Source organism: Paramormyrops kingsleyae, chromosome 17, assembly GCF_048594095.1.
Source record: "Paramormyrops kingsleyae isolate MSU_618 chromosome 17, PKINGS_0.4, whole genome shotgun sequence".
NCBI lineage: Eukaryota > Metazoa > Chordata > Actinopteri > Osteoglossiformes > Mormyridae > Paramormyrops > Paramormyrops kingsleyae.
Genome location: NC_132813.1, coordinates 1,707,498 through 1,729,201, shown reverse-complemented (window position 1 = coordinate 1,729,201; position 21,704 = coordinate 1,707,498). Strand labels below are relative to the sequence as shown.

Sequence of the window (21,704 nt, the reverse complement as noted above, 5' to 3'; positions counted from 1 at the left end):
TATATGATGCATGAAAATAATCCGAATTCTTAAATTATTTGAATAAGACATTTTTTTTATTTGAATATGTTTATTCATAATCCAAATCAAATACGTACATCGATTATTAAAAAGTTTTTCAAGTGGCTCAAATCAGTTTAGAACTAAGCTATAAAGGGAAAGTATTTGTCATATACTAATCATTGTTATAAATAAACGTTCTTTTGCTTTAAATTTTACAGGTAGCTATGCTATTCGTTATCTGAACTCTAGTATTTTTCAAGCAAAATAAACTGGATTCGCTAATTATCCAATCATCAAAATATGACTATCGCATTATCGTCATTTTTATTTTAAGTAACATTCATACAATTGAATTCAGCCAGCAATGATATATTAAACAAACATGTACTTAAATACTGAGAGATTTCACATAAGTAAAAATGTTTTCTTTTTCCACTCATGCGTATGACACAGAGCTCTGAAGGGAAGGGTCGCGGACCAAGAGAGAGGGCTGACATTCCAGCGGAGCACGTGATGGTGAGTAGGTGGGTGTATAAATTAGAAGCAAAGTTGTACAACTCTGATTTTCTTCCGTTCTACCCGACTGATGCTTGGCACCAGCCAAGGGCGCCGCTTCGTCCTCTAGTTAATCATGCTTTCTCTGGCACTTATCCTACTTTCGGCACTGGTGCGTCCAACATCCCAACAGTTCCCCCGGCCTTGCGTGACCTTAGGAGCCCTCCAAAGCAAGCGATGCTGCCCGATATGGGAAGGAGACGGGTCTGTCTGCGGAGCGCTATCGGGCAGGGGCTTCTGCGCGGATGTTGTGGTCTCTGACCTTCCCAATGGACCACAGTACCCGCACTCAGGGATAGACGACCGGGAGAAATGGCCTCTGGTGTTTTACAATCGTACGTGTCAGTGCGCCGGTAACTACATGGGCTTCAACTGCGGAGAGTGCAAGTTTGGCTATTTTGGAGCAAATTGCGCTGAGAGGCGCGACTTGATCAGAAGAAACATATTCCACCTATCTACTAGCGAAAGACAAAAGTTCATCTCATATATAAACCTAGCGAAGAATACCATCAGCTCCGATTACGTGATTGCTACTGGCACCTACGAACAAATGGGCAACGGAACGAACCCGATGTTTTCGGACATCAACGTGTATGACCTGTTTGTCTGGATGCACTACTACGTGTCCCGGGACGCCTTGCTGGGTCCGAGCGACGTGTGGCAGGACATCGACTTTGCCCACGAATCGGCGGCTTTTCTACCTTGGCACCGGGTGTACCTGTTACAATGGGAGCACGAAATCAGAAAGCTAACGGGTGACTTCGACTTCACAATCCCGTATTGGGACTGGCGCGACGCGCAAGCCTGTGAAGTGTGCACGGACGAGTTCATGGGCGGCCGGCATCCTCTTAGCCCGAATTTGATCAGCCCTGGATCCGTGTTCTCATCCTGGAAGGTAAATGTGGCCGAGGCTGCTTCTCGACAGCAAATACGTTAGGGTTTCCATCATGGGCGTCGTTATGTTAAGCCCCGATGCCAATCTTCCTCAAGTAAACTTGACTGAGCCCCTGATCTTTTCGATAGCTAGAAACTCCCCTGGATTACATTACATGTAATCGTTTAATAGACGTCTTTGTCCCAAGCGACCTACCTCTAGCAGATATTATATTACAAGCATACGGTTATCAATCAGCGCACGTAGGAAGGCAGCTAGACTGATCGATCAGTAACAAATGAATGTAAGCAACAGAACAAAAGCCATACAAAATATTACACATTGTACGAGCCCAACACCACAATGAGCTGCTTGGGGTGTTTTTGAAGGATGTGGCTCATAGGTTCAGCAGTGCGTCTATAGCTGTAACATTTACTTTGTATTATGAAGGTATGTGATTTCCAAGAGAAATTGTGTTAAAGACCTATTTGGACACCACTAAGATCCGTATACTTTATAAGTTCATGCAACAGAAAGTTACCAATAAAGTTATTTAATTTAACGTTCGCGAGTACAACAGACAACCCCGTCTCTGGTTGCTTAATGGAACCAGAATCTACATCAGACGTCTAAGCAGCTCACAAGTACAGGGTGTATAAATAGAAATTTGTCACCCCTGGGTAGGTATGGTGATTTATAATGCATCAGTCGATGTCCATCGGAAGCAATGACACAGGTGCGAAACTCGGCCACCTAAATGAATTCACACGTTATATAATTAAGAGGCGTCTTTCCGCTTCCGTGTCTGCAGGGCTGGGTGACTTCGAGCAAAACGCATCAGCATGAGGTATCTGAGCAGATGCGCTCCCCTTCGTCTCTGTAGCCGGTGAAATGCGAACAGGAGAGGGATGGAAAACGCCCAGAGTGTGTTTTCAATATACTGTACATTTAACACACTCATTTGCAGCAGTGATCAGAAGGTCGGGGACGCGCTGGTCCTGGTGCCCATGGTCAGACCGCGCGGCGCTTGTTCTCCCACGGCCTGCGGTTATCTAACGGCCCCGGTGGGCGACCGCAAACCACGCACGTCTGCGGGGGAGACCGAGCGCCCATTAGCCATTACACACATTAATTTGCGCTTTTTAATTATTGATTTTGGAGGGAAAATGTACTGAATGAAAACGTAGACTGGATCATTCTTATATTTTTATACTCATTGTATCTAATCCTGTAGTACTCAAGACCGGTCTTCAACGTACTCCCTTAGACTGACCTCCTCGGTTTGTATGAACCTCTTTCCCGCTGTATCACGGATATTTAATACTACGTCTAATACATCGATAATATAGAGAGATGGAACATTTTCTGACCATAGCAATTTGCATCAGCCAATGACGGAAATTAAATTCATTGAAATATTCTGTCAGTCATTAAGTCTTTTTATTAGACTGTTGTTATTTTTGTAAGCTATAGATCGCCTGCATTTGTACATTTTTAAAAGTTAAATTATGCGGGTTAAATATTTTTGTAGGTCATCTGCACGCATCCAGAGGAATACAACAGTAGAGAGATGCTCTGCAACACCACTGGGGAGGGACCCCTGCTACGTAACCCTGGCAACCATGACTCCACACGGGTCAGGCGGCTACCCACCTCTGCCGACGTTGAGTTCGTGCTCAGCCTGCCAGACTACGAGACGGGTCCCATGGACAGGATGGCCAACCACAGCTTTAGGAATTCCCTGGAAGGTGAGCGCCCCCTTCCTCTCTCTGTCTTTACACTACTGTACCGTACGCAGATAGTAATCTTAAACAAGTTGACTTACGTAATCCTAATTGCTTACATAAAACTGTCCAGCTGGTTAAGGAGCAAACCTGTAATTCATGTGGGAAGAACATGCCAATGACTCAACTAAAATATAATTTAGGTGGTTTATACATCTGAGGGTTTTTGTAGTTCAGCTCAAAGTGTTCCTGGAAACAAATGGGTCTAAATGTTACTCTCTGTGTGCATAAGTAATACCAAAGTGTTCCTGAAATTAGATGGATCTATTTTTTTATCTCTGTGTGCAGGAATAATAAATCCTTAAATATGATGAGTCTGACCATCATTCTCTCTGTTAGAATTCCTCTCCCTGGACTTTTCATAAAGATGCATTTTTGAGTCACCTTTCAAGTGGATAATTATTCTAGCTAACATATAACCTCAAAGAGGGATTTTTAAACTGGGATAACAATAAGTTACCTATAAGCTTACATTGTCATGGCAACAGTCATAAAAAATTGTACCTGGAAGAATGGGATGATTGTGAGTTTTTGTTAATGTAAACGCAAACATCTGGTTCTGGGAAATCCAAATGGGCAAAAATGTTCTTATAGCTGTCTATTCCTTTCTAGTATGCAATATCTATTTACCTTTCCCTATATAATTCTGTTGTCAAAAAGATTGCTTTCTGGGACAATAAAGATGATCTATATCTACAACAAGAATGTTTATAGGCAGTCCACAGATCAGGACTCCATAATGAATCACTCGCATCAGTTTGCTATTTCAATACATTTGTCAATACAAAGAATAATTAATTTGAAGAAGCCAGCTTCAGCTGAAAGATCCTGCTTCAGCTTAGTTTACCATAAAAATGCATGTTGTCCTGGGATGTGAAAGCGTAGTGTCACCTCAGCAAAACTACACGGCCCAGCCTGAGTTTCTGCCCCCCCCCCCCTTAGGTTTCGCAAGCCCTGAGACGGGCTTGGCCATCAGCGGTCAGAGCACCATGCACAACGCCCTACACATGTTCATGAACGGCTCCATGTCATCGGTCCAGGGCTCCGCTAACGACCCCATCTTTCTGCTTCACCACGCCTTCATCGACAGGTGAGCAAGTGATTGGACACTTATGTGCTCTACAGGTAGAGTGAGGACATAGATCTATAAGGATAGGTAGAGTGAGAACATAGATCTATAAGGATAGGTAAAGTGAGGACATAGATCTATTAGGACAGGTAGAGTGAGGACCTAGATCTATAAGGACAGGTAGAGTGAGGACCTAGATCTATAAGGACAGGTAGAGTGAGGACATAGATCTATAAGGATAGGTAGAGTTCTCAAAGATCAGATGTGCTGCTAACATCTTACGCTTGACACGTTGGAAATCCATGGTAATCTGCGGTGTCCACGTGATACTCACAGTCAGACATCACTCAGCTCTGGTCGCTTATCACCAGAGAGATCCAGCTTCATTTACACACTCTGCTGAGCTGAATCCCTGTCTTGGCTTCATCTTGTCAGGCCAACTTAAGCGTCAAAGCTCTTAGTGTTCCTCCAAAATCAGACTTTAACACCTAAAACTTGACTAAAGTATCAAGCAGCCGTGTTACCCTCAGCTGGTACATGACCACGCCCTCTGATCGCTCGGGCATCCAACATCCCTCACTTTCAGGTTTTGTTGGATGTTTAGCTCTGCATGGCCTAAGATAGGAGGCTGAATTGGGTGCAGCATGGACCACAGGAAGATCATTTAGATAATAAAGTTTTCTATGCTGAATACAGATAAAACAGTGAATCAGATAATCTCAGTACTTCTCAGGAGAGACTTCCCACCCACAAGGAACTTCCGTAAATGCCAGGCTGTGTTTTCTCAGTTACTGTGTGACATTCACAGGCAAACCCACCACGTGACACAACCCAGATCCCCGCTGCACAGACACCCCAGCAGAGAAGTGATCTGACAGACAGAAACATCTCAGTAGAAACACAGAGAGTGTTACTATCATTGCGACAATCAAACAGTTCCTCCGCCTATAATAATTCCAACTGTGGGCTCTCTGTTGCCATGTCACGCTAAATCCCAGGGCATGGACCAGACCCGGGTTGGGGCACTAAGTGAGACTGACCGATAAGCCTGATTCTTCTCTAAAACACCCCTCAGCATCTTTGAGCAGTGGCTGCGGAGACACCAACCACCACGAAGCCACTACCCTCAGGCCAACGCCCCCATCGGCCACAACGATGGCTACTACATGGTCCCATTCATCCCCCTCTACAGAAATGGGGACTACTTCCTGTCCACCAGAGAGCTGGGGTATGAGTACTCTTACCTTTTAGGTCCAGGTGAGTCCAGACACGCACACGCACACACACACACACACGCACACGCACACACACACACACACACACACACACACACACACACACACACACACACACACGCTCACACACACACACACGCACACACACACACACACACACGCACACACACACACACACACACACGCGCACACACACACACGCACACACACACGCTCACACGCTCACACGCACACACACACGCACACACACACACACACACACACACACACACACATACACACACACACACACGCTCACACGCTCACACACACACACGCGCACACACACACACACGCGCACACACACACACGCACACGCACACACACACGCTCACACACACACACACGCACACACACACGCACACACACACACACACACACACACACACACACACACACACACACACACACGCATAACTACGTGAGGAATTTATTTTGCTTACCAGAAGAGGGCGCTCTTTGTTCAGGAACAAATAAACTTTGTAACCCCTAAATATCTCCGATATACACTGCAGGGCAGCGGCTCCTCCAGGAGCTGCTCATCCCATACCTGGAAGATGCTCGCCAGGTCTGGCAGTGGCTTTTGGGGGCCGGGATCCTGGGAGTCCTCGTGGCCAGCATCGTAATTGCGGCGGTGACCCGGGTCTGCCGTAAGCGGCAGAGGAGGAAGAGGGCTTCATCCTTTGGGGAGAGACAACCCCTGCTGAACAGTAGCGAGGAGGAGGCCAGCTACTCCTATCAGACCACACTATGAGGAACAGTCACCACTAGGGGGCAAAGCTGTTTCGTGTGTATTCAAGGAATACAGTGCCTCTGTAATGACATCACCCTAAGAAAGATTTGATGTTCATTAGCTTTCCTTTACATGTGTGCTGTGGGGAAAAATCATCTCCGGATCTTGTAAAATCTCTTTCTAAAAAAAAAACCTATTTTATAAATTGCAGTGTATCTGATGATCCATCAAAGGTAACGTCAACAATGCAAAAAGAACAGAACGGACAGAAACTTTCAGTGATCATCTGAGGTGAGCAGGAGCATTTTGACTCAGTGAGACACACTGGAGATACACTGGAGTTGATCCCTCGCACAGCATCTATGGCAACAATATTTTAAAAGAAACACCATGCATGGGGATTTAAATGGACCAACCGAATCTGACCAAACATGGTTTATGTTCTTAGAAGCTAAATAACCTGTTAAATTGTCTTTATATGCAGATGACTGACTGGAAATGACATATATCCCAAACTCACCACAGAAAGCTTTTCCCCAAAGACTCTGTCACTTCAACAGAAGGTGATTTGTACTGTGTGTCCCACATGGTGACACCCCCCCACCTCCCACATGGTGACCCCCCCTACCTCTCACATGGTGACCTCCCCAGGGCACTTCCATCATCCCACAACACAGCCACCTCTGTCACGACCTTTCCCATGACGTCACATGGCTTTCACAGACAGGAAACAGGATGTTAGAATATCGGTCACATCTCTAGGCTGGGAGAAGGTCTATCGCACCCCCCCGAGGGCCAGATGGAAAAAAAGTCCAGCAAGATGACTGCAGACATACTTGATGTGATGTGTCCCAGTAACATGAACCAGCACGAATAACAGTGTGAAACGGTATTATAACAGGACACCCAGGCCGCTACACGGACAGATCTCACCAAATCCCTACACTCCGTTCAGGGGAAACCTCACTGTGTATGTCTGCCTGCGTCTGCACTGATTCCCTCATCGGCGATGATCCCCGACTCCTTCTTGTTGTTAAATAGAAACCATTTATGTAATCATTCAATTTTAATGGAGTTCTTCTTTACAGGACAGGCAGACACTGAAACAGAACAATGAATTTTAACAATATAGGCCAGGAACTCCACAATTCTGATTACAATTTTAAAAAGGTGACTAAAAGGAAAAATAAAAGAAATAATAATAATATTTATCATAATAATATTAATTGTCATTATTTTGACTTAAAAACAAAATGAATCTGCTTTTCCGACTGCTTCCCATTGACCCTGAATGCACCCAGTCTGACGCTGGTTTCTCTCCGCACGGTGAGGCCCCCTCCTCACAGCAGACAGTCACCTTCCTCCAGTGCTTAAGGTCTCTGGCTTTCCTCATTGCAGATGTATTGCACCTTGTTAAGGTCCCATGTCGTCGTCACACTCAGGGGGTCTCAGCTAAAAGATTCCTTGTTATACTCAAATGTAGCTCCAAAATGATTGGAATTGCACATTTTGTGGAGAGTCGTGGACAGTCCTTTGGGTCCAGAGCAGAAAACACCGACACGTTTCCTGGAAGTGAGAGAGGGGACATGTCAGCCGGACAGGTCCATGGGACCCTGGGATCACTCGGAATGGAGCGGTTCTCTGGAGCGGTTCTCTGAGGGCTCCGCTCGCAGCCAAGCAGGAGGGGCCCCTTTAGAGAACTAACAAACTCATATGAAGGAGACAGTGGTCGGTCAGAGGCATCCCACCCTACTCACTGCTTATTGGCTCTCCCAATCTCTTCAAAGAGCATTTCCCATCTGGGTCGTCCAATCAGAAGCCTAGCACTCAGTACCTGGTAACGCCCCTCTGATAGACTCTGGAAGATTAATTAAAAAAAATACATATTATATATATATATGTGTGTGTGTATGTCTGTGTGTGTATATACACTGTAGGGACAGAAAAACAGTGCCATCACATGGTAAAAGACCATTAGCAATGATACATACTGTAGGTAGATGTGAAAAAACACCTGTGTACTAACACGAGAGACCTTCACATGTGCAAATGTAAAAGTCTGATTATGACTCCACAGAAAAAGACTTCCTGGAACAGACCCCAGTATGACGCTGATTAATTCTGCGTAAACAGCTGGCACCCCTTTCACATGCAGGACGCATTTTTTTGTAGGTTTTTATCAAGCATTGAGTCAAAAAGCAGGAAAATGAATTAGCCTCTTTTCCAGATGCCCTTGAAGCAGGAGGCGGCTATCAGAACATTCCTCTCCAGGGCTGTGAACAATAAAGTCGGAGAACAATAAACTCATCCAGGCTAATTTGCCAGGAGGGCCAGACAAAACAACTGGAAGCTGATTCAGCCGCACAACATGAAGCCTGAACACACCAAATATTCAGAAATAGGCAAAGCCGTACCATCGTCAGTAAGACATTTTACTGACAAGTCAAATATCATTATTAAAAGTCTATGTAAAGACCGTATTTAAATGATAGATGCAGGTCCACACTGACTGTGACCCCCCCCTGGGCACCCGCCTGGTTAGATCGGTCTTTTATGGAGTCATCCCATCACCAGCTAAGCTGGACTGAGTATTTTCATTTGAGTTTGATTTAAGCCACGTCAGTTATGTACTCGACCATAAAAGTGAAAGTGCTTCTTCTCTACTCCAAAGGTCCATCCCGAGGATGGAAATATTTATCACTGGGTGCGGAGCAGACCGTCCCACACATACCTGTAGACCCCTTTCCTTGCTGACGTATAGCCTGATGTTGAGGTAGTCTGGGCGATTCTCCTGCCAAAGCTGTACAGCAAACAAGCAAAGAAATAAGAGACACGTAAATGTGTAGGGGGGGGCTGAACCTGACCGTGCCTCGGACTCGCCCTTCCTGGCGAGGCCTACGTCTTCCATCGTGTGGGACGTTCAACACATCCTCACAATAAGTATGAGTATGGATGCAGGGTCTGCGGGATATTAGCCATGCCTGTGTGTCTGCTTCTATGGCGACTCGCAATGCGCCGCTCTGTTACGTGCAAAGGCTGTCTGGTGCAATGAGAGGAAGGTTTAAGAAAGACCTTACAGAGTCAGGGAAGGGAAAAAACACCCTCCCACTTACACAGCGTAGGTACACCAAGCACATAGGGGTTAAGCCCGTTCAGGCACCTCCATCCTGCTTAAGAGTGTTTACAACCGCGAGATGGTGCTCTGGTGAGATGGTCAACCATTCAAGAATAAATATCCATTTGTTAAGCTTTTACCCCAAAATTGTAAATGGTATAGAACAGCACAACTATATGGAGGCAGAGACATAACCACAATCTGTTATTCATGAATGACATAACTATATTTTGATGTACTCAGTATGCTATGGTACAGTAACTGCAAAGCACCACATGCTTCTCTTCATGATAACCACTAGGTGGCGCCACACACTCTGTACCAGTGCAACACAGAGAAGCCCTCGACTCCATGTAATCCCAGGCCCCATGGACAGGTACATGTGCGCCCTCTGACCTTTTGATGGAGGGAACAGAGCAGCTCCGCAAACCAGCAGAAGGACTGGAGCTCCCTGCAGACCCAGATGAAGTAGAGCCTCCTCAGCTTGTGATGCTGCCAGTCGTCCCTAAAATCAGCCCCGATAGGAAAGAGCTAATTCATACATGCGCAGCATATATAACATCATCATCACACACAGTGCAGAACCAGATCACTGGAGAAAACATCTGGAATATATGAGGCAGCACTGCCTTTGTAATTAAACTTAGACTGGATATTAAAGTATTGCTAATATTTCATTTTGTCAGCAGAACCGGCCTCCCCCCGAACTTACAGCAGTGCCTGAAGCACCGACGCAAACGGTGTGACTCCAATCCCACCCGCCACGCACACGCTGACCTCGTAGTTAAAGACGTCCTCTGAGGGGCTCCCAAACGGTCCGTCAACGTACACCCTGGCGGGAAAACCAGACACGGTCACGACCTTTAATTGGGCTGGACGGACCAGTCAGCGTGACATGTCAGGGGAGTTCCAGTGGCGTGACACAACGATCGGGGGAAAGTCTGACCCCCATCATTCAGGTTTGCATTATTCTTAACTTGGGGGGAGAAACGCAGCTCAAACAAAGGTTTCACCACCCAAGGCTTGGCCGGCACTATAGAGTGACGGCATCAATGTGGAGCAGCTGCAATTGGACAGAATTTTATAACAAGACCAAAAAGTCACAGGGGACATTAACTGATCGGGTTTGATGTAAGATCTGAGGGAAGCCTAACAGGCAAAATAAGACAAAGAAATAGCAGAGACAGAGTTAGCGCCATTACTCACGCACACAAACACATACAGCCTCCCCTCTCAGACAGGAGGTCACCCCTCAGTGACCATCCAGAACCAGCAGGCTGTCTGGGCCGTGCTCCAGCCACACGGGCGGCCACTGGAAAAGCTCCTCCTTTGTGGCCCGTTTGCCCCCAGGCATCAGCAGCCAGTCAGTCCACTCCGTCTCTAGGGCTCCCCGCCTCCCCCTACCAGTCTCTGCTTGGACCTCAATCCCTGCCATCGACACACAGAAGAGAGCTGGGCTCACCGGGGGTACCTCCTCTGGAGGGCCACTGGAAGGATCTCCGCACCGACCTCGGGCTCAGCAAGCAGCAGGTCTGTGAAGCGTTCTGGGGAGTAAACAGACAGTGAATATTTCTGAATCCCCCGGTTTACCCCATTATTTCACTATCGCCCCTTTAAAATGAGTGAAGTACATAGAGCGCCACCTAGAGGAGAGGCAACGCCAGTGCCGCGAGTTGTAAATATTAAACATTAAAGTCAGTAGAGTGCCTGAGATAAAAAAAACACAGTTCATTGAAGCCTCCTGGGTGTTGCATTTGAGCTCCATATGGGTGCATTGTAAACATTCTGATGGTGGATTACATCACTCAACTTCCAACAGCTGTGCTTAAATGCTAAACACAAAATGAGAGCCTCCCCCCCTGCCCCCCCACGTGGACAGGCCTACCAGTCCAGTCTCCTAGCACGCGCAGGTGGATGCCAAACGTTGCATTTCTCTCTGTTGGACACTGAAAACCCAAGACAAACTAGAGGTGACTCAGAGCCTGGCACGGGGGGGGGGGGGGGGTTACAAAATACAGCAAACATTATGGGAACAATAAGTCTGGACCAGCTGAACGTATCTCCAGCTGGGAAACTGAAATGCTCAGGGCAAGGACCATATCATAGGACCCCCAAGACCAACAAAACAAGCAGGAAGGTGGCTGTGTTACTCTGGGGTACATGACAATGACATATTGGTACATTCTTATATAAAATCACAATGGAAATACTGCTTACAGAACATAGATGGTATAAATATTTCAAAATCGACACAAATTACATCGAAATAACCGCATGTTTGCTTTTGATACTGATGGTCTCCTCACAGGAAACACAGACAGCTGTTCAACGCATTATCCGACCAGCTGTGGGGGTGTGACAGAGTCTGCCATTTTTTGGAAGGGGGGGGGTGAGTCGAGACAAAGCAGACAGCAGCCTGGGGGGCAGTAACACAATCAGCCAACCAGATAGACTGGGGTGGGGGCAGGGGTGAGAGGGGGGGGGGGCAAGAGGGAGTTTTTCTTGCTTTTCTAATGAACCCAATATATATAAATCGATGGTGTAATATCCTGCAGGGATTAACAAACCCAGAACAACAGCGACGACAAACATCTTTCTCATAATAAAATCCATTAAATTTCACATGAGATTCACCGGCCATTCAGTACAACAGTGTCCAGCGGGACTCACTGAAATCCAAGAGATCCTGTTTTAGTTTGAGGTTCCTCAGACCTATGTGCAGGAACTGAGAGACAACTAGTACAGTCACATCCTGTGATAACTGGTTCCAGTACAGTTTCCAGCAGGAAAATGTTTTTCCTGAACCTCTCCAGTCTCCGAGGCCTAGAGTTTACATTTTTAAATTGGCAACTTGCAGAAACTCAGACTTCAATTACACAACCAAGAGCTTGCTGATGATTCAGAAAGGTGACCCCTCACACTCCAGGACCATAGATTACTTGCACCTACGTCACCAGGACAATGGACTGCCAGTCTCAGGAGCACCAGGTTAAGAGCAAGTTCAGACCAAAACTGGTATCTCCATTTGGATGTCTGGTCACTGGGACCAGATCCAGTATCTACGTTTAGCTTTCTTCTGTCGAAGACAATGCCTCACCAGGCAACTTTCAAAACAGACCCCCCTCCCCATCTGCTTCCTGAAAAGAACTGCCTGAGGGCAGGCCGTCTTCTACGGCTGACTTGAGCATTCAGGAATGTTACTGCACTGTTAATTTGAGGCAGGCCTGTACCACCAATCTCTGAGGAAGGCCTGTACCACCAATCCCTGAACCATGTCGTCATCCTGTCGAATTATGTTTCCTCACAGTGTTCACTAAATAAGCTGTTCCACTGGTTCCTGATGAGCCACATCTCCTGCTTTGAGAGGACACTCATCTTCAAGGAGCGTGTAGAGTGAAGGACAAATTCAGGAAGAAAATTAAATTCCCCAGATCAGAAAAAAAACAGGGGAACACTTTATTTAAAGTAGTCATCATAATGCATTATAAAGGTCAGTATAAGCTATTATAATGCATTATGAAGGTATTTATAGTGCCTTATAGAGGAGGGATTCATTGAGCATTCATGATGCATAATAAACATGGATAAATTGTGTTATGTCTATTTTATAAATAGTTATAGCCATATTTATAACACATTATGAATGCATTTTAAACCATTATGAAAGGCATCCATAATGCATTATACATGAGTGCTTTACGTAAAGTGTTACCAAAAACAGAACACTGATTTGTCCGGAGGAAAGGTGAAAAAAATAGACTAAAAGTGCACTTACCGTGGTCAGAGTGAAGGGGTGGCTTTCAAATGAGGACACGTGGGGGCAGTTTAGGACAATGTACTGGAAAGGAACAAGACAAGTGCTTATGGACACACTCTCATAGCAAAAGGGACACAAACTCAGGCCCATCAGGAGGACCTGCTGCGCCGCTCACCTGTCCGGGCCGCGCCCTGAAGCCGCTCTTCTGCATGTGTACCTCCACCACGCGGCAGGGGTGTCTGACGACGGATGCGACGGTCACGGGCCTGCAGCCGCGCATATAGCGGTACAGCCGCTCAGCGCAGTACAAGCAGAGCGGCCCAGAGACCCACAGCCACGTCTGTGGGAGACAGAATGCAGAGTAACATGAACAGGGCAGCAGTGAAACTCCTGAAACACACATCTGGAGGATGCAATATACAAGACGACTGACACGTCTGCTGCACACAAATACAACTCATGTTAATTATCGGTTTCCAGTGAAAACAGACTCCCCTTCTGCTGGGAAGGATTCATCCCTCCATCATACTTGATATCCCAATTAGTTACCCATACGCTAACAAAAAGCACAAGAGATCCGTGAGCTGGTTGATGAACAGATAGATGGACCCTCTGAGGCCTGTAGCCCAACACAGAGGGATGTGCTTGTTGCGTAGGGATCGGGCATAACTAGCCACGCCGGGTGGTTCGACAGAGAACCGCTGCAGGAATGGAAGAAGGGAAGACAGAGAACCTCTGAAGACGGGATGCTCAGTACCCCCCCCCCCCACCGCCCCATAGACTGACCTCGGGAAAGTGGGCCTGGAACTGGGGCTCCTCTCTGCACACTTTGCTGAGACCATCCACCTGGCTGGAGTTTACAAACCCCGAACTCTGCCCCCCTGGGGCAGTCCTGTTGGGCCTGAAGCAGTCTGGGGGATGATGCTCCACGTTGGTCTGATATTTCAGGACCCCGCTGAAGACATGGGACAGTGACGATAAACTACCCACTGGACGACCAAGACGCTCCGCTGACCAATGATCAAGTAGCAACGGCATCTCACCCAATAACGTGGACGAGCAGTAAGACGTAGAAGACGATGGACAGGTTATGGGTGTACCAGAATATGTCATAGTGAGAAACCCTACAGGGAAGGAGCGAGGCAGAGAAAGTTTACAGCACTGGGAGGTGCCCCAGCGAAGAGGCACCCCAAACCAGTTCCCAGTCAGAGGCTCACTTTAGCCTACAGAACTGACGTGATGTTGGTGAATTTTGTTTTCTATGCAAATCAAGTCAAATGAATACCGGCAGACAAAATGCAAGGCAGCCATCCTGTACTTTAGTGAATTAAATGGGAAGAGTGGACATTGAACACAGGGATACTGGGCTTCTTAACAGGCAGGTTGACCTGACGTGGTTTTTTGTCAGAGAGTTTCGTGTTGACACCCCCCGCCGCCCCAAGGCTACAGAGCCTCAATAAGACTCCATCAAAGAGGCACAGAGCAACCATCTCGAGAAGATATAGGAGTGTTTAATCGACATACAGGACACCAAGTGTGGTGACGTGCACTCCATAGATTGCCTTATTCTGATCAATCTTTATGAGGGGAGACCATGGCTTCCAGATGTCATAAATACGAAAGCTTACATGACGTTTTTATGCCATACCTCATGCTGTATGACGAAGCGGTGAACATCAAGAAGAGCACGAGAACCAGGAGGACGCCGGTGGCCCCGGGGACTGCCAGCAGACACGACCAGACACGGCCAGACACGGACAGACACGGACAGACACGGCCAGACACGGACAGACACGGACAGACACGGCCAGACACGGCCAGACATGGGAGAGGGGAAAGAAACATTAGCATGCTTACCAGCTACAGCCCTGCTACCTGCAAACAGAGAGAAACCCTCCCTAAAAGGGTGCGTGTCTTTGTGTGTGTGTGTGTGTGTGTGTGTGTGTGTGTGTGTGTGTGTGTGTGTGTGCACGTGCATAGCAGGTCTCACCGGTCGTGAACATGATGATCCTTGGATCCTGTACAATACAGAAGAAGGAAAGGTGTTTAAGCACGAGGTGTCCGGCTTCACTCCGAGTAAGCCTTCCGATCAGCGCCAGTTAAGGCGCTGGAGTTCATACCTCTCCCCGGTGGCGCGCCAGATTGAGGGCGGGGAACTCGTCGGAGTACCAGGCAGAGAAGCTGTACACGTTGGCGAGATGAGCGGAGACATGGATGACTGGAACGGAGAGAGGGGTTTGAAAAACAAGCCAACATGACTGGTATTACTGGCAGTGCCCTGTCCGCTTTCTCTGCAGGGGACACCAGCAAAGCGCTCAGACCCGCTTCCATACACCCACCTGACAGCACTCCAATGTCGACGCATCCATACGTCTGTCAAAACATCAGCCAGTTCCCCCAGTACCTCCCCAGACAGACCCACACGGCTTCAGTGGGGTGACATCACACTGCTTCATCCCCGAGAAGATTTCTGGACCAGCAGCCTCCCTATGATGACCTCTGCGGCAAAACCCCACCCTGCCCAACCCCAAATTTTCCTTCTTCTGTAACTATCTACGTAACTGGAAGTCTCCAATCCTGGGAATGTGACCAAACTGGACAGAAGGTCAGGAAACAGGCTTCTTCCATTAAGGCTTGTTCAGATCAGAATGGGAGGGGGAGAATGGGAACATGGGTGGAGGGGTGGAACTGTGGGAACCCAATTGAACAGAATCTCGTAGCGAGTTACCAATAAAAACAGCTGGAAGATCCTCCCTCATACCCCATCTCTCTCTTTCCAGATCAGGAAGGATGGTGGCCGGGAAATCTACGCCAACACCCCCCCATCTGCCAGGCAGTGCTGAGGGAATGTGACAGCTGAAGGCCCCCCAGTGCTCATGCAGTGGGCATGACTCTCAAGCACATGAACTTCCACCCTCTTGACAAAAAGACTCATACAACAGCTTTCTTACCTGAGAAGAGGCCAATGGCAATGCCACATGCCATATGGAAGGTCTTTCTTTTGTCCAAGATCCTCCTGGCCTTCCTACTCGTCACCTGTGGAAATGGTCACAGCCACGGGATTCAGGACACTTCAAGAGCTAAGGTTCAAAAGCCCAAAGTGAAAACAAAAGCTACCTAAAAACCAGCATATGCCACAAATCAGTTCTATGTATGACCCCAACCAATGAACTGTAATGAGACCAAGACGGACAGAGCAGGTGGAGCATCATATGCACCTGAAGGACCCACAGCCAGAAAGTCGGCTGTCCTACAGAGTGCCCGAATACCTGCAGCCAATCCTCAAAGAGAAACTGAAGGTTTTGCAGGAACTAGGGATGACTGAACTAGGGAAATGCCACAGACTGATCTGCGATGGCACTGATTCAGTGAAAGCCAATGTATAACAACGTAATGAAAACTGAATTTGGCCGCTGTCGTGCCACTCATGCTTACCGCCTCGGTATCTACAATGTCTTTCATTTTACAAATAACATCTGCTTAAAGATGGAAGCGTTACACAAAGCATTAATTTGGATGCTGAAAATATTTGCGTTTAGTGAAGTTTTACAAATGCATTTGCGTTATTTTTTGTGCACTTATCAGTTCCACTTCCATTTTGTTTTTGCTTCTGACTGATTCTGGGAGAGCCTTCTGGAAAGTCTCTTGCGCCAGAGCGGTTGTTTGCACCAGCTTCTCACACACCTTCAGCAGAGATAATGTCTTCCGCGAGAATGGCTCACTGTCCGCACTCTCTCTGAGAACATCCAGTGGACCCTGAAATTCAGTTCTCTCGCTGTTATAGGCCGGCTTCCACTGAATCCGCGCTAACAGGGTGGTGTTTTAAATGCAGCGCACAGTGGTTGAGTGAGTAACTGGATTCCGTACGAAAGGCTTGGGTGGTGAGGAGATGAGCACCTGATACAAGCTATAAACAAGAATCAGAATAATCACGTCCTAAGGTGCAGAACATTCCTGAGCTGGCATGACGTAAACAAAGAGAAACCGAATAAGGGAGAGAGAAACAGGAAATGAACCTAGAAGTCAAACTGAAAGGAAGCTGTACTGGATATTTTTAGGCATGACATTATTTCTGATGCACATTCATAACATTATGACTTTATTCAATGAGCAACCAGACCAAAAGTACCATGAGTGACAGTATGAGTACACAGCACATAAACAGAAAGTACATGTTCACATCCTTCGAGATAAGAGTCCGACCCTGAATCACTTGTGACACTGCGATCAGACAATATGTTTTGTCTGTAAAACTAAGGGGGTGGACCCTGCCCATCCACCCGGGTAAACCCCCACGCCCCGCGGAGCATTACCTTCTGAAAGCCTCTGAGACCAGCCAGCAATGAGCGGCAGACAGGCAGGAGAACTAAGCAGCAGTTCAGGTTCAAAACAGCAGCTGAGGCACGGCTCATGCACAGGCCCAGCTGAACAGGGAGAGAGAGAGGGGGCAAGGGTCACACACAGGTCACCTGAACACAGAGAGAGAGAGGGCATGGCTCACGCACATGCCCAGCTGAACACGGAGAGAGAGAGAGGGGGCAAGGGTCACACACAGGTCACCTGAACACAGAGAGAGAGAGAGAGGGCACGGCTCACGTACATGCCCAGCTGAACAGGGAGAGAGAGAGAGGGCAAGGGTCACACACAGGTCACCTTAACACAGAGAGAGAGGGGGCACGGCTCACGCACAGGCCCAGCTGAACACGGAGAGAGAGAGGGGGCAAGGGTCACACACAGGTCACCTTAACACAGAGAGAGAGAGAGGGCACGGCTCACGCACAGGCCCAGCTGAACACGGAGAGAGAGAGGGGGCAAGGGTCACACACAGGTCACCTTAACACAGAGAGAGAGAGAGGGCACGGCTCACGCACAGGCCCAGCTGAACACGGAGAGAGAGAGGGGGCAAGGGTCACACACAGGTCACCTTAACACAGAGAGAGAGAGAGGGCACGGCTCACGCACAGGCCCAGCTGAACAGGGAGAGAGAGAGGGGGCAAGGGTCACACACAGGTCACCTGAACACAGAGAGAGAGAGAGAGGGCACAGCTCACGCACATGCCCAGCTGAACACGGAGAGAGAGAGGGGGCAAGGGTCACACACAGGTCACCTTAACACAGAGAGAGAGAGAGGGCACGGCTCACGCACAGGCCCAGCTGAACAGGGAGAGAGAGAGGGGGCAAGGGTCACACACAGGTCACCTGAACACAGAGAGAGAGAGAGAGGGCACAGCTCACGCACATGCCCAGCTGAACACGGAGAGAGAGAGAGGGCAAGGGTCCCACACAGGCCACTGAACACAGAGAGAGAGAGAGCGGGCAAGGGTCACACACGGCCCCAGCTGAACACGGCACAGGAATATAAACAAAACCTACAGCTTACACAGAGATGAGTCAATTACTTACACTGTGTTCACACACACACTCACAGATATCAGAGGTCAGTTACACACCCACACACACATATCAGAGGTCAGTTACACACTCACAGATCTCCAGGTTGACCTGACACTGCAGACACTCTCAGCTGATAGACACACCCATAGTCCTGACCCAAAGCGCACATTTAATCCCTTTCATTCAATAATCTAACATCTGAAAATGAAAACAGGCAGAAACACATTTGTATCTGCTGGCTTAAATACTACAAAATCAGATAACAGAAGTTCCTGAGAAATAAGATCGTTTCATATAGCCAGATACACAAGACGGTGAACAGTAGTTCAGACAAAAATGAGACCCATGCCTTATTACTGTGCTAATTTATGGCCATGTGATGAAACCAGGCATGCATTAACTTGTCCATACCATTACCTCAGGGCAGCAAAAACATCCTTAAAACGCAGAAGAGTTGAAAACTTTGGCAGAGCCTGACCTGGTGGTAGAAGTTGGCTTCCCTGTCTTTGTCTTTCAAGATCATGATCTGATACAGGCGCTCCCAGCATGTCTGAATACTTTCATTACATAAATGACTCGCATTTAAAGGTCTACAACACACTCTGTTCAGGCTTGGGGGTGACTACAAATGCACAAAGATGCCTTTAATTGAAAGGAACGGACGCTTGGTGTCATTTTTGTGACAAGCGATCGCATTTGCATTGACTTCACCGCCGAGTGATGTATTTCTACCTGTATTCATTCACACGCGCCTCGATCCATGTTTTTAGCATCAAACAGCAATACAAATAAAAGGCTACGATCCTTACCCCAAGCATCTTGTGGAGATAATAATGCTGCGGACCGCTGCAGTATGAAACAAAAGTTTTCCAAAACAGTGCGATATTCGTACTCAGCCATAGTACCTGAAACAAACCACACGAATACTTCAAATTTAAAAATAGACATTGTACCTTATAACTTGCATATCTGGCTACTTTTCTTTCTGCCCGTTCACAAAACAAAGCGATATAGCCTACAGTGTCTGCGGTGACAGACTGCCCAGGTAATCCCGGTACCGGACAAAGCTGCACAGGGTATCTGCTTACCAGGATAAAGTGCTTGCTGCCTTCGTTTGCGATCCAGCTCCTCCAGGACAAAGGCATATTTTAGCGAGCAGGGTTTGTCAAGCGGGATTTTCCTCTTTGGAGGGGCGGGGGACTCCCACTCTGTACACTTCAAAAAGGACCCTTAATCTTCCTTAGGGGCAGTCTTGTTTTTCTTATTCTTTGATCTTTGATTCGCGCATGTTAAGTACTTCCGACTAATCCCCTACTAGTTCCATGAAAATATATATTTGTTTTATTTGGTTCCGTTGAGCAGGAGCGAGCGGCCGATGCGATTTTTCCAGCTTTAAATGTAACAACGAGGACTGACAGTGTCCAGACCGACTGCTCCGGAAATGAGCATCTCCCGCTATTCAGAGCAGTACACCGATTAAGGGAGTTTTACCCGGATTGTCAGAGTATCCGGAGACAAGTAGACATATCATGAATGGTAATCGATCCCCTTATAAATACTTTTCCGATTGTTTATTCGTCACTAATTGATTATAGTTCAATTAAAAGAGAAGACAGAATTCCTAGTCCGATAATCGTCTCTTAAAATTTTCTGACTACACGTATTAACGTTGCATTTCGCTGATTATAGTAAGACATGCAAAATAATATTTTTAAGATGTTCGAATGAAATAAAAGTTTGAACGACTCACAGGGTTTCCAGTCGGGCTGTTCCCTAAAACTGAATAACCATTTGGTGTATCAGCTTTGTGTCTGAAATAACCTAGCCGACTGTGCCAGAGCAGGCTGAGTGGACGGGGGAGAGAAACGGGGAGGCAGAGAGAGAGGAGCTGGGTTTGCTGGTTTTAATCATGCGAACCCAATATGCTGAAAGCTGATTCTGGAGCAGAATGAAAAACAAATTCTCTCATTCATTTACGTTAAGTCAGGCAGGGAGTTATGACTAGGTAAATGACTAACGTAACTGACTAAAATACATCCACTTCAGGATAAATAATCAGGTTACACAGTTACACATATGTTGCATGAAGTTAGTCAGTGTCTTGAACGAGTCAACAGATATGGGTATAATTCTGTTAATGTCATACATATGAGATAAAGTTTGTTTAGCTAGTCTGCGTATTGATCTAACGTCAAGTAAGAAAATTAATTAAACGCTCACTTGATGAGTAAAGGAAGAAATGAGGTAAAATTCCCTTTCGAGTTAATCATGCACAGTAACTTTTTTTTTTACAACGTATTGTCAACATAACAGTCAGGAGAGTGACATGTTTTTGTAGCAATCCACCACGTCTACACTTATATGGATTTTCGTACTTACAAACGATAACGCTTCCATTTAAACTGGAGGGTAAATAAAGAATGAAAAATGGGAGGGGTGGGGGAACAAATTTTCCCACACTGAACTTCTCGTATCCCAAGTCGGTGTCCTCTGTGGGAGAGTTTAGCTACATCTGCGGGACATCAGCGCCCTCAGGCGGAGAGTTCGGGAAACACATTACAGTGCTTTATATTATGTGTCCCCAAGTCCCGGTCCGCAGACATGTACCCGTACCTACATGGCCAGTATTCCACTGGGCCGTGGAGCGCTGGGGCTCCTGCCGAAGATTGTGGTTGGTTAATTTCCAAAAATAAAAGTTATATATTTTCATTTTTACGACCCCTCACATTCATGCGTTCTGTGCGCATCTCAAAAATGAATAGAGTTCAACTTGTGAAATCCTGTTCTGCCTGTACTCCACCCCCTGTCCTCTCCTCGGCCGTTTTACCGGTCCGTGAGAGTTTTGTACAACGTAAACCGGTCCGCGGCCATCAAAAGGCTGGGAACCCCTATTTTAAATGACTGTGTACCCGTCCGGAGCAGAGCACTGAGCCCCCTATTCATTCGGGCGGTAGATGGCCGGTTGGTTTCATCCACCATGTGAAGTTATATAAAGCAGGAACCCAAATAGAAATATGATCGCGATCGGGGTCCCATGCAATTATGCATGGACACCTTCCTCAGCTTCGAGCCAATCCGGGTCCCAGTCAAACCTTCCACCATGGACGTCGTTATGTCCGATCAATCGGAGCTGTACCCCCCACCCC

General features: G+C 47.1%; 2 protein-coding genes across 4 annotated transcripts; one reads left to right on the top strand and one right to left on the bottom strand.

The window, feature by feature from the left end:
• Positions 1 to 566: 566 nt before the first annotated feature.
• Positions 567 to 7,260, top strand: tyr (tyrosinase). The gene is made up of 5 exons (XM_023792682.2): positions 567 to 1,453; positions 2,964 to 3,180; positions 4,159 to 4,306; positions 5,361 to 5,542; positions 6,075 to 7,260. The coding sequence occupies exons 1-5, from the start codon at positions 635 to 637 to the stop codon at positions 6,311 to 6,313; spliced, it is 1,605 nt and encodes a 534-aa protein (XP_023648450.2). The 5' UTR covers positions 567 to 634; the 3' UTR covers positions 6,314 to 7,260.
• Positions 7,261 to 7,719: 459 nt separating this feature from the next.
• On the bottom strand, positions 7,720 to 21,255 carry nox4 (NADPH oxidase 4). 3 transcript variants are annotated; one of them, XM_023792680.2, is made up of 18 exons: positions 19,647 to 21,254; positions 19,368 to 19,463; positions 17,478 to 17,588; positions 16,116 to 16,200; positions 15,285 to 15,382; positions 15,155 to 15,182; positions 14,813 to 14,885; positions 14,208 to 14,288; positions 13,951 to 14,119; positions 13,340 to 13,504; positions 13,183 to 13,245; positions 11,293 to 11,353; positions 10,870 to 10,951; positions 10,120 to 10,239; positions 9,804 to 9,912; positions 9,024 to 9,092; positions 8,050 to 8,150; positions 7,720 to 7,858 (listed from the first exon to the last, which is right to left on the bottom strand). In XM_023792680.2, the coding sequence occupies exons 1-18, from the start codon at positions 19,701 to 19,703 to the stop codon at positions 7,741 to 7,743; spliced, it is 1,686 nt and encodes a 561-aa protein (XP_023648448.2). In that variant the 5' UTR covers positions 19,704 to 21,254; the 3' UTR covers positions 7,720 to 7,740. The 3 variants fall into 3 exon arrangements, with proteins under 3 accessions (XP_023648448.2, XP_072557848.1, XP_023648449.2); XM_072701747.1 differs by lacking the exon at positions 19,647 to 21,254 and adding an exon at positions 19,578 to 19,592; XM_023792681.2 differs by lacking the exon at positions 17,478 to 17,588 and having other exon boundaries at positions 19,647 to 21,255.
• Between the last annotated feature and the right edge of the window lie 449 nt (positions 21,256 to 21,704).